This window comes from Mustela nigripes, chromosome 1 (genome assembly GCF_022355385.1).
Source record: "Mustela nigripes isolate SB6536 chromosome 1, MUSNIG.SB6536, whole genome shotgun sequence".
Taxonomy (NCBI): Eukaryota; Metazoa; Chordata; class Mammalia; order Carnivora; family Mustelidae; genus Mustela; species Mustela nigripes.
In genome coordinates, this window is record NC_081557.1 from 165,701,081 (window position 1) to 165,713,820 (window position 12,740).

General features: G+C 38.2%; 1 protein-coding gene across 2 annotated transcripts in view; it reads right to left on the reverse strand.

Moving 5' to 3' along the window:
• Positions 1-12,740, reverse strand: part of MANBA (mannosidase beta) — a 122,759-nt gene that overhangs the window by 66,890 nt on the left and 43,129 nt on the right. For both annotated transcript variants that reach the window (XM_059376645.1, XM_059376652.1), the window contains exons 6-7: positions 12,390-12,565; positions 11,377-11,487 (exon numbers count right to left, since the gene is read on the reverse strand). In XM_059376645.1, the coding sequence (XP_059232628.1) occupies positions 11,377-11,487; positions 12,390-12,565 (287 nt within the window). The remainder of the gene's footprint in view (positions 1-11,376; positions 11,488-12,389; positions 12,566-12,740) is intronic.

A 12,740-nucleotide genomic window follows, 5' to 3' on the forward strand; every position in this document is an offset into this window, starting at 1 on the left:
GGGGTGACCCTGGTGATGGGCATTAAGAAGGGCATAGACGGCACAGAGCACTGGGTGTTATATGCAAACAATGAATCATGGAACATTCCATCAAAAACTAATGATGGACTGTATGGTGACTAACATAACATAAAAATAATAATAATAATAATGTTCACAGTAGCATTACTCAGAATAGCCAAACCTGTAAACTACCTAAATTTCAACAGTAGAATGTATAATACATTGAAATATAACACAACAGTATAAACAAACTACAGCTATATATAACTACATACCTAAACACCACAAGTATAATGTCGAGCCAAGTTGGCCAGACACAAAAGAATATATACCATGTGGTTCCATATACATAAAGGTTAAAGACAGACAAAAGTACACTAGAGTGAGAAGGCAGGAGAGTGGATCTTCGGGAAGGACAAAGGCGCAGTGATTGGGGACGCTCACAAAGGGGGAGGGGGAGCTTCAGAGGTACTAGCAATTGTTCTATTTCTTGATCAGGATAAGTGTAACATAATTCTTTTTCTAATCCCTCATCCAGCATTTCACACATGTTTCACATGTTCTGTAGAGTTTTCTGTATGTGTGTTATACTTCACAATAAACAGAAAATAAAAAGAAATTCCAATCTGGCAACATGGATGGGCCTAGAGGGTATTATGTTAAGTGAAGTAAGTCAGAGAAAGACAAATACCATATGATTTTGCTTACACATGGAATCTAAAAGCCAGAACAAACAAATAAGAGCAGAAAAGAAAAAACAACCAACCACACACACACAAAAAAAACAAGATCCATAAAAACAGAGAACCAACTGACCACTGCCAGACAGGACAGGAAGGGGTGTGAGGATGGGTAAAATGGGTGAAGGGGAGTGGGAGGTGCAGGCTTCCAGTTATGGAATGAGTAAGTCGCGAACATAAAAGGCACAGCATAGGGAATATAGTCAATGGTATTGTAGGAGTGTCACATGGTGACAGACAGTAGCTCCACTTAGTGAACACAGCATAGTGTACAGAGTTATCTGAACTCTATATTATACACCTGGAAATAACGGAACATTGTGTGTCAACTAGACTTCAGTTTAACAAGACAAGAAAAGAAACCCCAATCTGACACATTCCCACCAAAGAAGTTAGACTAAGAGACCCCTGTCAACTCCTTGCTTGTTGAAACACTAGCAAGTCTGAAACCATCTGAAAACATGAAGAAATTTAGGGCTGGCAAGTACTGAATTCCCTGTAAAAACCACCCTGGAAAGGTCAATTAGGTATTATTTCTCACTTACAAAATGTGAAATTAGTCTATACCATTAATCTAAATTTCAAAGGCAAACACTGATTCCTAAAACTTGCAGTGAACTCAAATTTTTATTTCATTCCGGTTTTCTCTTCTGAGCAATCAGAATTGTGGGGATGTGCAAGAGATCCTCTGATCAGCCTCTACCATCCTAGTCTAACGGACAAATGGACATAAATACTCTTCAACATTCCCACTGCAAGCGCATGCTAAGGTGTTCCTCTGTGGCCCATTCTAGGGTGTACAACCTTGCCACCACCACCACATAGCCACTCCCATGGGTGGCCTTGGTGTCACAGGCTCCACTCTAAATTCACTTCCTCATCCAACTCTTCCCTATTACAGATGAATGAAAAATTTCATGAATAACAAGTTAAAGAATTAGCAAATGTAGGGGCGCCTGGGTGGCTCAGTAGGTTAAGCCTCTGCCTTCTGCTCAGGTCATGATCTCAGGGTCCTGGGATCGAGCTCCACATTCTTCAGGCTCTCTGCTCAGCGGGGAGCCTGCTTCCATCCTGCTTCCCATCCCCCTCTGTCTGCCTCTCTGCCTACTTATGACTTCTCTGTCAAATAAATAAATAAAATCTTAAAAAAAAAAAAAAAGAATTAGCAAACATGTCCTCAGCTCTCTGAGGTAAATCACCTTATTCCTTTATCCTCTTTTTTCTTTAATCACCTTCATGGCTATCTTCTAAGCCTTCTAATGAGCAGAATACAACACTGATTTAAATGTTACAGTAAGGTTTTAACAGGCTAACTAAAACAGTACCTTAAGACTCTTACATGACATAGAACATTCTAGAAATAAGATAATTTCAAAAACCACAGCAGGGAAAGATACCTAGTTTTAGACCCAATCCTCACCTCAAATACAAGGAATTTCATCAGCATGTGTACAAGCAGGGTTGGTGGAGGGTCCAGAAAACAATTTCAAACCACACACCAAGACACCTTATAAAACACCATCAAACCACCCTAACATGTCCTAAACAGAAATCAGTACTTTATCCAAAGTGAAGGTATACCAACTTTCAGATAAAGAGATTCCGTTCTCAGCCTCAGATGAGCCCTCAATTCTTGTCCCAGAATCCTGCCATGTTGCCTTAACCCCTTCTAGCTTTTCTCTATAGCAGCTATCTCAAGACTTAACTTTCTCAAATTTCTCACTTGGCCCCATTCCTCTCAACAAGACATTATATCCTAGTGCCCAGGAGAAGAAACAGTTACCTGAGCAGAACTCCCTAAACTTTCTTGCTAAGGTTCACTTTTCCTCTTAAGACTCTGCTGAAAGAAGAGCTTGCAATTCCCACAGAAAGAAATTATATCTTAAGTGGTCCTAGGGATCTTCAAACTTACTTCCATCTTTAAGCTCCATCCTTTCCTCTACATATGTTATTTTATCTTTAACTCCTACGGCAAGATAACAGAGCCCTTCCTCCCCCACTGAATCCATTCACTAGTGTGGTGATGTCATCCCCTACCTTATCAGAGATTTTGCCCCTGAACACCTCTCTGGTTTTGAACTGTTTTCAGTCTTGCCCTGTCTCTGGCTCTTTCCAGTCAGGATTTTGTTGTCATTGCTCTTCATTCTCTTAATGGTGTTCCTTCTTGTGTTTCAACATTTGAACTTAACAGAAAAGTTGCAAAGGAAGTACAAAGAACTGAATACCCTCCACCCAGGGACCCCACTCAAGTTTTTTCAGTTGTCCCAATGATACTGTTTATAGGGAAAAAAGATCAGGCACTGCACTCAGGTGTGATATCTCTGTAGTCTCTTTAAATGTAGAATAGTTCCCTACCCTTCTTTGACATTTTTTAAGATTACTGTAGACTGAAGTACATTTGAAGGTTTTAGCTCATGGAGCTCAATTTGAGACTGCCTGATGCTGCTACCTTAGGATTAGATCCAGGTTATCTGCTTTCACTGGACTGTCACAGAAGTGATGCCATATTCCTCTTTCCGGCTTGTTGGGTGGACACCATGTCACTTTGTCATATTGGTGGTGATAACCTTAACCACTTAATCAAGATAGTGTCTGCTAGATATCCCCACTGTGTTTTTTTCTCCATTATAATTATAAATATTTTGTTGAGAGATGCTTTGAGGCTATATAAATATCTCATTATTTCATGCCTCAGTTTTAGCATCCATTCATATTTCTTACTTGAATTACTTACAACTATAGTAGTTATCAAATTATTATTATTCTAGCTCCATTATTCCTTCTACATTTATCAGCTGATATTCCACTTTAAGGAATCACTTTCCTTCCTCTCATTTACTTGTTAAATGGGTTATAACTTTTTACTACCGCTTTTTATTTTAATGCTCAAGTTTCTCAGATTTGGCCAGTGGGGGCACATTAAACAGTTTCAGTGTCCTTTTAACTTATTCCATCCTTCTTTTTTTTTTTTAAGATTTTATTTATTTATTTGAGAGAGAAAGTACACACATGGGGGGTGGGAAACAAAGAGAATCTTTTTTTTTTTTAATTTTATATTTATTTGACAGAAAGAGAGATCACAAGTAGGCAGAGAGGCAGGCAGAGAGAGAGAGAGGGAAGCAGGCTCCCCAGTGAGCAGAGAGCCCAATGTGGGGCTCCATCCCAGGACTCTGAGATCATGACCTGAGCCGAAGGCAGTGGATCAACCCACTGAGCCACCCAGGTGCCCCAAGAAAGAGACTCTTAAACAGACTCCCCACTGAGCATGCAGCCCCAACATGGGGCTTGATCTCACAACCCTGAGATCATGACCTGAGCTGAAATCAAGAGTCTGATACTAGGAAGGCCTGAAAAGAGCTAGGAAATGTGTGTGTGTGTGTGTGTGTGTGTGTGTGTCTGGATGTCTAGCTGTAAATATACACACATGCATTTAAATTTGTATAGCTCTATTTTTATCTACATATGTTGAAAATCATGAGTTCCCACTACTCCAACTCCACTGGACTCAGGCCAATCCATTCTAGCTTTTCTCTTTGCTATAAGTATACTACCTTCCACCATCCATGAAAAAGCTGGGTCTTAGTCGTTCGCTATATATACCTATTTGCACAGTCTCCTACATGTAGCCACTCTTCTGACCCCAACTGGCCACCATTCCCACTTGGCTCAGGGGTGGTTCCCATCAAACATTTCTCAGAGTCATCTACTCTCTCTGTCTCCACTTCCTCACCTTCAGGCACTTCTCCACCTACTGCAATCTGACTCCTTCTGGTTGAGTCCAACAGTCATCTACTTATTACCAAACCTAAGGCTCTTTCTCACTCCTGGAGTTCCTTGCAGCTTTTGACACTCCAAACATTTTTGCTTTTTAAAATGCCCTCTTCCTCTGGCTTCTGTGACTCCCCACTCAACTGGTTTGCCTCTACCTCTTTGGTCATTTCTTCCTCGATTCTTCCATGGACTTCCCCACCACCTTGGCTTAATTATAATGATGCTGAGCTTTGTCCTAGCATTCCTCTCCATGCAGTCCCTGAGGTAGTTCATCCCCTCCTATGATGACATTAACTTAGTCTGTGGATTTCTGCATCTACTTTTTTAATCCAGACACAATTCCTAAATCCAGACCTACATAATGAAATGCCCATTGAATATCATTCCTTAAGTGTCTCTTAATCACTCCGTACAAAACACATCTAACACAGAAATAATTTGCACCCCATACTGCCCTTCAAACTTGCTCTTCTTTCTGAGTAACTGAGTTCAAAGAAATGCAATCTGTTCAGTAGCCCAAACCAGCATCTTAAGAACCATTAATAATCCACTCCTCTCTCTCATCCCCACATCAACAAGTCTGATGGTTTTAACTCCTAAATCTTTCTCAAATCTACTTCCTCAGCTAGTCTATTGACCGAGCAACCATCATTTTGTGCCTGGATCACCACCACAGTCTTCTAACTGGCCTCCTATTCTTGTCATTCTTCCAATCTGATCTGTAAAATCTTTGTAAAACAAATATGGTCATGGCTGTCTCCTTAAAACCCTTCAGAGAATACCCACTGCCCTCGTGGCCAAGTCCAGTTCCTTCACATGGCTTACCAGACCCTGCATGAACTTGCCATAGCCTACCATTACAAAACCATCCCTTGTGCTACTTCAAACTCAAACTCAGCCACACTGAAATGACTTTCACCTCTACAATCACACAATATTCCTACAAGTCCCTGGGCCCTAACATAGTCTTGATCCTCTGCCTCTTTGCTACACACTGCTTGGTCAAATTTGCCTCATCCTTGAGAACACAGGTATCACCTTCTCTGGGAATCTTCCCAGAATGCTCCTGCTCTGGTCCTTCTACAGTACTCTGTATTTCTCTAGAGTGCTTATTACACTTAATTGCAATTGCTTGTTTAATTATTTAATTTCCCAACCAAATTGTAAGCTTTACTAAGACCTCAGAGAGAAATGGAAACAATGTTTTACTCACCGTTCTACCACCAGACTCTAATAAAATGGCTGAAACCCAGTAGATGTTCCCTAAGTATTTAGTGAATGAATGAGTCTCAAAAATAACAAACCCAAAATGGTTAAATAACTTCAATGTGAGACAGGAATCCATTAAAATCCTAGAGAATATAGACAATAACCTCTTTGCCATGGACCACAGCAACTTCTTTCAAGACACATCTCCAAAGGCAAAGCAAACAAAAGCAAAAATGAACTTTGGGGACTTCATCGAGATCAGAAGCTTCTGCACAGCAAAGGAAACAGTTAACAAAACAAAGAGACAACCCATGGAATAGGAGAAGATATTTGCAAATGACACTACAGACAAAGGGCTGATATCCAAGATCTATAAAGAACTCCTCAAACTCAATACATACAAAACAGATAATCATGTCAAAAAAATGGGAAGAAGACATGAACAGACACTTCTCCAAAGAAGACATACAAATGGCTAGCAGACACATGGAAAAATTTTCATCATCATTAGCCATCAGGGAAATTCAAATCAAGACCACATTGAGATACCACCAGATACCACTGGTGTTAGAATGGCCAAAATTAACAAGACAGTGAACAACAAGTGTTGGAGAGGATGTAGGGAAAGGGCAACCCTCTTAAATGGTTGGTGGGAAAGCAAGTTGGTGTAGCCACTTTGGAAAACAGTGTGGAGATTCCCTAGAAATTAAAAATAGAGCTACCCTATGACCCTGCATTTGCACTACTGGGTATTTACCCCAAAATACAGATGTACTGAAAAGAAGGGCCATCTCTACCCCAATGTTCATAGCAGCAAAGGCCACACTCGCCAAATTGTGGAAAGAACCAAGATGCCCTTCGACAGACGAATGGATAAAGAAAATATGGTCCATATATACAATGAAGTATTATGCCTCCATCAGAAAGAATGAATACCCAACTTTTGTATCAACATGGATAGGACTGGAGGAGATTATGCTAAGTGAAATAAGTCAAGCAGAGAAAGTGAATTATCATACGGTTTCATTTAGTTGTGGAACATAAGGAATAACATGGAGGACATTAGGAGAAGGAAAGGAAAAGAGAACTGGGGGAAATCGGAGTGGGAGATGAAGTATGAGAGACTGTGAACTTTGAGAAACAAACCAGGGTTTTGGGGGGGGGGTAGGGAATGGGTGAGCCTGGTCGTGGGTATTAAGGAGGGCACATATCGCATGGAGCACTGGGTGTGGTACATAAACAATGAATCTTGGAACACTGAAAAAGTAAAATTTAAAAAAAAAAAAACCTATATTCACCACAGCCAAAGGGTACACTTCAGAGACACACATTAACAAAAGGCATGGGAAAATACAGCTTTCACTCCCCTTGCTGGCCAATTCAAAAAATGGTAACTTTAAATGTAATAAACAATAATTCAACCATGCTAGCCAGAATGAAAATAATTATTTCCCACAAACAGAAAAACACGTACATTCCTGTTTCATCAAAGTAACACATAACAACTCAACATGTGAGAGAGCAGACATCTTGTACCAAGAGAGTTAGAGTAAGAGTGAATGTTTTGGCCCTTTAGACGGCTCTAGGATATTCTCCCTATATACACTGTGGACACACACACACATTCACAAACACTCAGAATGTTCAGAAAATACAGAGCATGATTAAACAAAGAAAAACAAATAATGATCTTCTAAAGGATACATTACATGGTGTCTGGCCCAAAGGACAGGTAACACCAAATGTGACAGATGATGCCAGAGTATAACCCCAGCCAACTGCAAACACCAAAGCTTGATGATGGGGGAAGGAGGAGACCTATGAAGGGGATTAAGATTGCTACTACTTACTGTACACTATTACAAGCCAGATTAGGTTATGTCATTTTTACTGTACCTTTTTACTATACAGAAATGACACTTGAAAGACTAAATAAGGGGGCACCTCGGTGGCTCAGTGGGTTAAAGCCTCTGCCTTTGGCTCAGGTCGTGATCCCAGGGTCCTGGGATCGAGCCCTACATTGGGCTCTCTGCTCAGCAGGGAGCCTGCTTCCTTTCCTCTCTCTCTGTCTGCCTCTCTGCCTACTTGTAATCTCTGTCTGTCAAATAAATAAAATCTTTAAAAAAAAGAAAGAAAGAAAGAAAGACTAAATAAGTAGCCTATAGCTAATAAATTCCAAAGTGTAGTTCTTTCCAATCCTTAGTGCTGTACCCCAAACCAGGCAGAACCTAGTCATTTCTTTAGACTAAAGACAAATTTTCCTTTCACTATCCTCTAGTTAAGGTTACCACAAGGTTTATTCACAGATTTAGGGACAAAAAAGATGGTTATACCTTCAGGGGGAAACATTTTTATTGCATTTTTAATTTTTTAATTTATGTTTTTTTAAAGAATTCTTATTAATCTAGATGGATATGATAAAGGTATCATGGTTAGTTTTTTCAAAGATTTTATTCATTTATTCATGAAAGACAGAGAGAGAGAGGGAGAGGGAGAAGCAGGCTCCTTGCTGAGCAGGCAGCCCAATGTGGGACCCGATCCCAGAATCCCGGGATCATGATCTGAGCTAAAGGCAGACGTTTTACTGACCGAGCCACGAGGTGCCCTGTATTCTTTTTTTAATAATGGTCCCTGACAGATGGAGGCACTGGATGAGATTTTTCTAGAGGTACTTTGAGAGCAATACTTTTGAGTACAGGGATTTTGTCCCTCATTGTCCTTTCTAGATAGCTCCAGTTTCAATCTTGACTCTATTTTAGAATTTTTTAAATGACATGAAAAGGCAGTTTTATGTACAATGACCTATATAAGATGTTTTAATTCTAAAAGCAGAACTCAAGGACATTGCTTTGGGAAAAGGGATCCTGAGGCTCACCTATTGTTTTGCCTTTCAGAACCAGAGAGACTTGAGCATATAAAGCACAATGTGAGAGGGGGAACAGATGAAACTGTAGCTCCATGTCAGAAATTGAGTCCCCTTCTGCCACTAGACTCCCTGAATGGTAACAACCAGTCTTATATTCCCCAGGCAAGAGAATAGAGAATGTCTTCCCTGGCAAACACACACACACACACAAGATCTATAACTACGGACATGTGGGTATCACCACAAGATAAAGCTGGGCTTCCACCTGAATAATGAATATTGAAGCTTATATAGGACTTATGTGGACAGTCTCGCTGGCTCAGTTGTTAGAGCATGCGACTTTTGATCTTGGGGTTTTAAGTGTGAGCCCCACACTGTGTGTGGAGATTACTTAAAAAAAAAAAAAAAAAAAACGGGGGCTGGGTGGCTCAGTTGGTTAAGCATCTGCCTTCAGCCCAGGTCATGATCTCAGGGTCCTGGGACTGAGCCCCGCATCAGGCTCCCTGCTCAGGAGGGAGTCTGCTTCTGCCTCTCCTGTCCACCCCTGCTTGTACCCTCCTGCATGAGAGAGCAGTCTCTCAAATAAATAAAATATATTTTTTTAATTTCTTAAATAGATCCTTTAAAAGATTAATAAAATAATAAAAATAAAAAACTTTTTAGGGTGGTTCAGTGGATTAAAGCCTCTGCCTTCGGCTCAGGTGATGATCTCAGGGTCCTGGGATCGAGCCCCTCATCGGGCTCTCTGCTCAGCGGGGAGCCTGCTTCTCCCTCTCTCTCTCTGCCTGCTTCTCTGCCTACTTGTGATCTCTGTCTGTCAAATAAATAAATAAAATCTTTATAAATAAATGAATAACTTTTTAGAGATTTTTTTAAGTGACAACAAAAATAAAGTATCTAATTTTAAAAACTGAAGATAAGGGGCACCTGGGTGGCTCAGTTGATTAAGCAACTACCTTCAGCTCAGGTTATGATCTTGGGGTCCTGGGATCAAGTCTGATTTTCCCTCTTCCACTCTCCCTGCTTGTGTTCTCTCTCTGTCAAATAAATAAATAAAATCTTTAAAAAATAAAAATAAGAATAAAAACTGAAGATAAACTCAACTAAATCTACCAGAAGACAAAATAAAAAGATAAGACAGAATACAGAAAAGAAAATCGAGGTATATTGCTGAGTTCAGGAGGTCCAATATCTGATTAACAGTTATACCAAAAAAATAAAATAAAGATAATGAATGAAAAATTATAAAAGATATAATACAAGAAAACTTTCAGATTGGTTTCTATATTCAAAGAACCCACAAGGATAACTAGCACAAGAACAACAACAAAAATCTACTCATTTTCAAATTTTTAAATTCAGATTATCAGAGATAAAGAAATCCTAAAAGCTTCTAGAAGCCAACAAAAATAGTCCTGTACAAGAAAACAAAAATTAGAATATAATTATATTTCAAAACAAACATAGAAAAGCTGAAAGCTAATGAAGCAATGTCTTCAAGATTCTGAAGGAGAATTATTTCCAACCTAGACTTCCATACCTAGCCAAACTATCAAATAACTGTGAAGACAGACTTTATGTATTTGCATGTTCAAAAAGTTCTCAAAAATGTTATTTCCTACACAGCCTTTCTCAGGAATCTATAATGTATCAGTAGCTATGGAAAGTCAAATTTAAAAAAAGAGAGAAACATGGCTCCAAAGAAACAGGGTTCCATGTTTAATCCAGAAGAAAGATGAAGAGAATACCAAGAATTCACAAAGGACAAATAAATAAAATTCTAAGAATAATAATAAAAGGAAGTTCTAGGACTTAACTGTTGTAGTTAACTGTAGTTAACTGTTGTAGTTAAGTAGAAGGTCTAGAGAGTAACCAAGCAAGATCAAGGAGATGAAGAAATGGGTCTGGAAGAAAGAGTTTTTACAGAGAACAAAAATGAAAATAACAATAAACAATGGATAGAGCACCTAGTGAGCTGATTAAATTTAAAAGTTATTTCAAGTATGTCAGAGAGTTTGTATATGATTTAGAGGAAGATAAAAGATTTTTTAAAAAGCAGCTAGTAACACGAGGCAATTATTAAGTCTAAGGAAAAGAGAAAGTTGCAAAGGAAAGGAAGTATGATTTTAGTATGCCATGCAATTCAGCTTTGAACAGTATATTCATAATATAATAATGTAAACACTGAATACTAAGTTAACAAAAAGGACCATTTGACAACACTGGATGGGCAGAGGGAGGCAAAATATGTACACTGGGGACTAAGAAGAGGTCAAAAGAGAGAATCATATAAGAGAGCTATATCCTTATCTTCTAGGTTTGAAGTCAATAGGTAATACATCAAACTGAAAAATTAGAAAGCACCAGTAGAAGCAGGTTATTTGGGAAAATGAAGAGGTAAAGTTAAAAATGATTGATTCAGAGGAACAGAAAATAGGAACAGGAAGCATTGGTCAAGTTACCCTATTACCTTCTGGTAGTATCAGAGCTTTAAAATTATATATATATATACTAATTTGATAGAATGTAGAATTTAAAAACACAGTAGGAGAATTATTGATAAATAAAATAAAATAATATGTAAAGTCTGATTCATTTACAAATATAAATACACACACATATGCACACATTGAAGCTTTGGAATGCATAGAACTGTTACTAGGGACTGTCTCTGTGTGATTAAGTTACAGGAGTTTTGCTGGTTTCTTCTTTTCCTACAAAGATGTTTTGCTATTTTAACAAGAAATATATTTTTTCTTCACAAAGTATTTTAAAGTATTAGCTTACCTTAGCTGATTTTTCAATACTTAAGCCTCCATCCAGTTTAAAAAGAATTGTCATGTTGTATCCCGTCTGGTTTCCATGTCCATGAGGCCACCAAGTTTCTATGGTAACATTCTTTGAAGAAACAATGTAAGTCATTCTAAGTAATCTATGACATATTTTTAACAAAATAAATAGTGATTAAGAGCATGATATCAATGTCTCATAGATTAAAGCACAGAAATTCTAGGCTCTGTATATGCCAAATTACACCAATCCATAGTAATATTTAAAAATCAACATGCTAGGTGTTTTAGCATGGATTAATATACCAAAAGGAAAAGGTAAGAACAGAGTAACACGGATTTTCAGAAAAACGATTATCTCCATTTCTAACACTGACGCTTACATTTTTCTGTATTCTTAACAGTTAGAATTGGATGTTGAGGTTGACTTTTCTTCCAAACCCAGAACTAGAAATTGTTTGGGGTTCTCACTTTATCCGAATAGTCACAATGTTGCTTTACACCATCCTGTTCAGTTCACAATGATCAATAAGAGGAATAAAAAAGAGAAAGGGAAAATCCAGCCAACTTCTACTCATGAAAGATCATGAGTTTAGAATTAGAATTCTGCATGTAAAATAAGCATCAATATTCAAAAAAATTTACTGTATTTAGTAATTATTGAAATCAGAAATTATACAAAATTATACAAAAATAATCACTGCATTTAAATGTAATGCTTAGAATGTATTCTGGATTTAGGACACTGCAAACAGTGCAGAAAAATTAAGATACAATACCCCTGACTTCTTGAGAGAAAAGGATGTTAAATCACATATTCTCCATTTTCTTAATCTTAAAATTTGGGAATATCATTCCTTAGGTCGTAACATACATAAAATATATGAGAGGTTAAAAGTGAAGAAGGTGGAAAAGTACATTTTTCTTTCATTCTCAGTCCCTTTCTAGCCATTTCTTTTGAATAGTATTGCTTTTCATCTAGCGCTTCTGAAGAAGTACCACATCATTCACCTTATTAATTTTCACAAACAGCTCAACAATTCTTTCCCCAGGTTGAAGTTCAATGCTGTATGACTGCTGTGTTTGCAGTTCAGGGATGGCTACCATCACTTGACCAGAAATTGGCTTTGAGCTGACAACATCAAAAGAAGACTCTATTTCAAGATTCCACCCCTGGGTATGGTTATCTAAGGCACAGAGGAAAAAAAGAAAAAAGAAGCATTATATATATATATATACACACACACACACACACACATATACATATATATATGAATGAAATATGCTAAGCATTATTGCTGCACTCCTTAGGATTCATTGAAGAAAAACTGAAGCAGCTTCTAAACTAATAAGCACTCCACA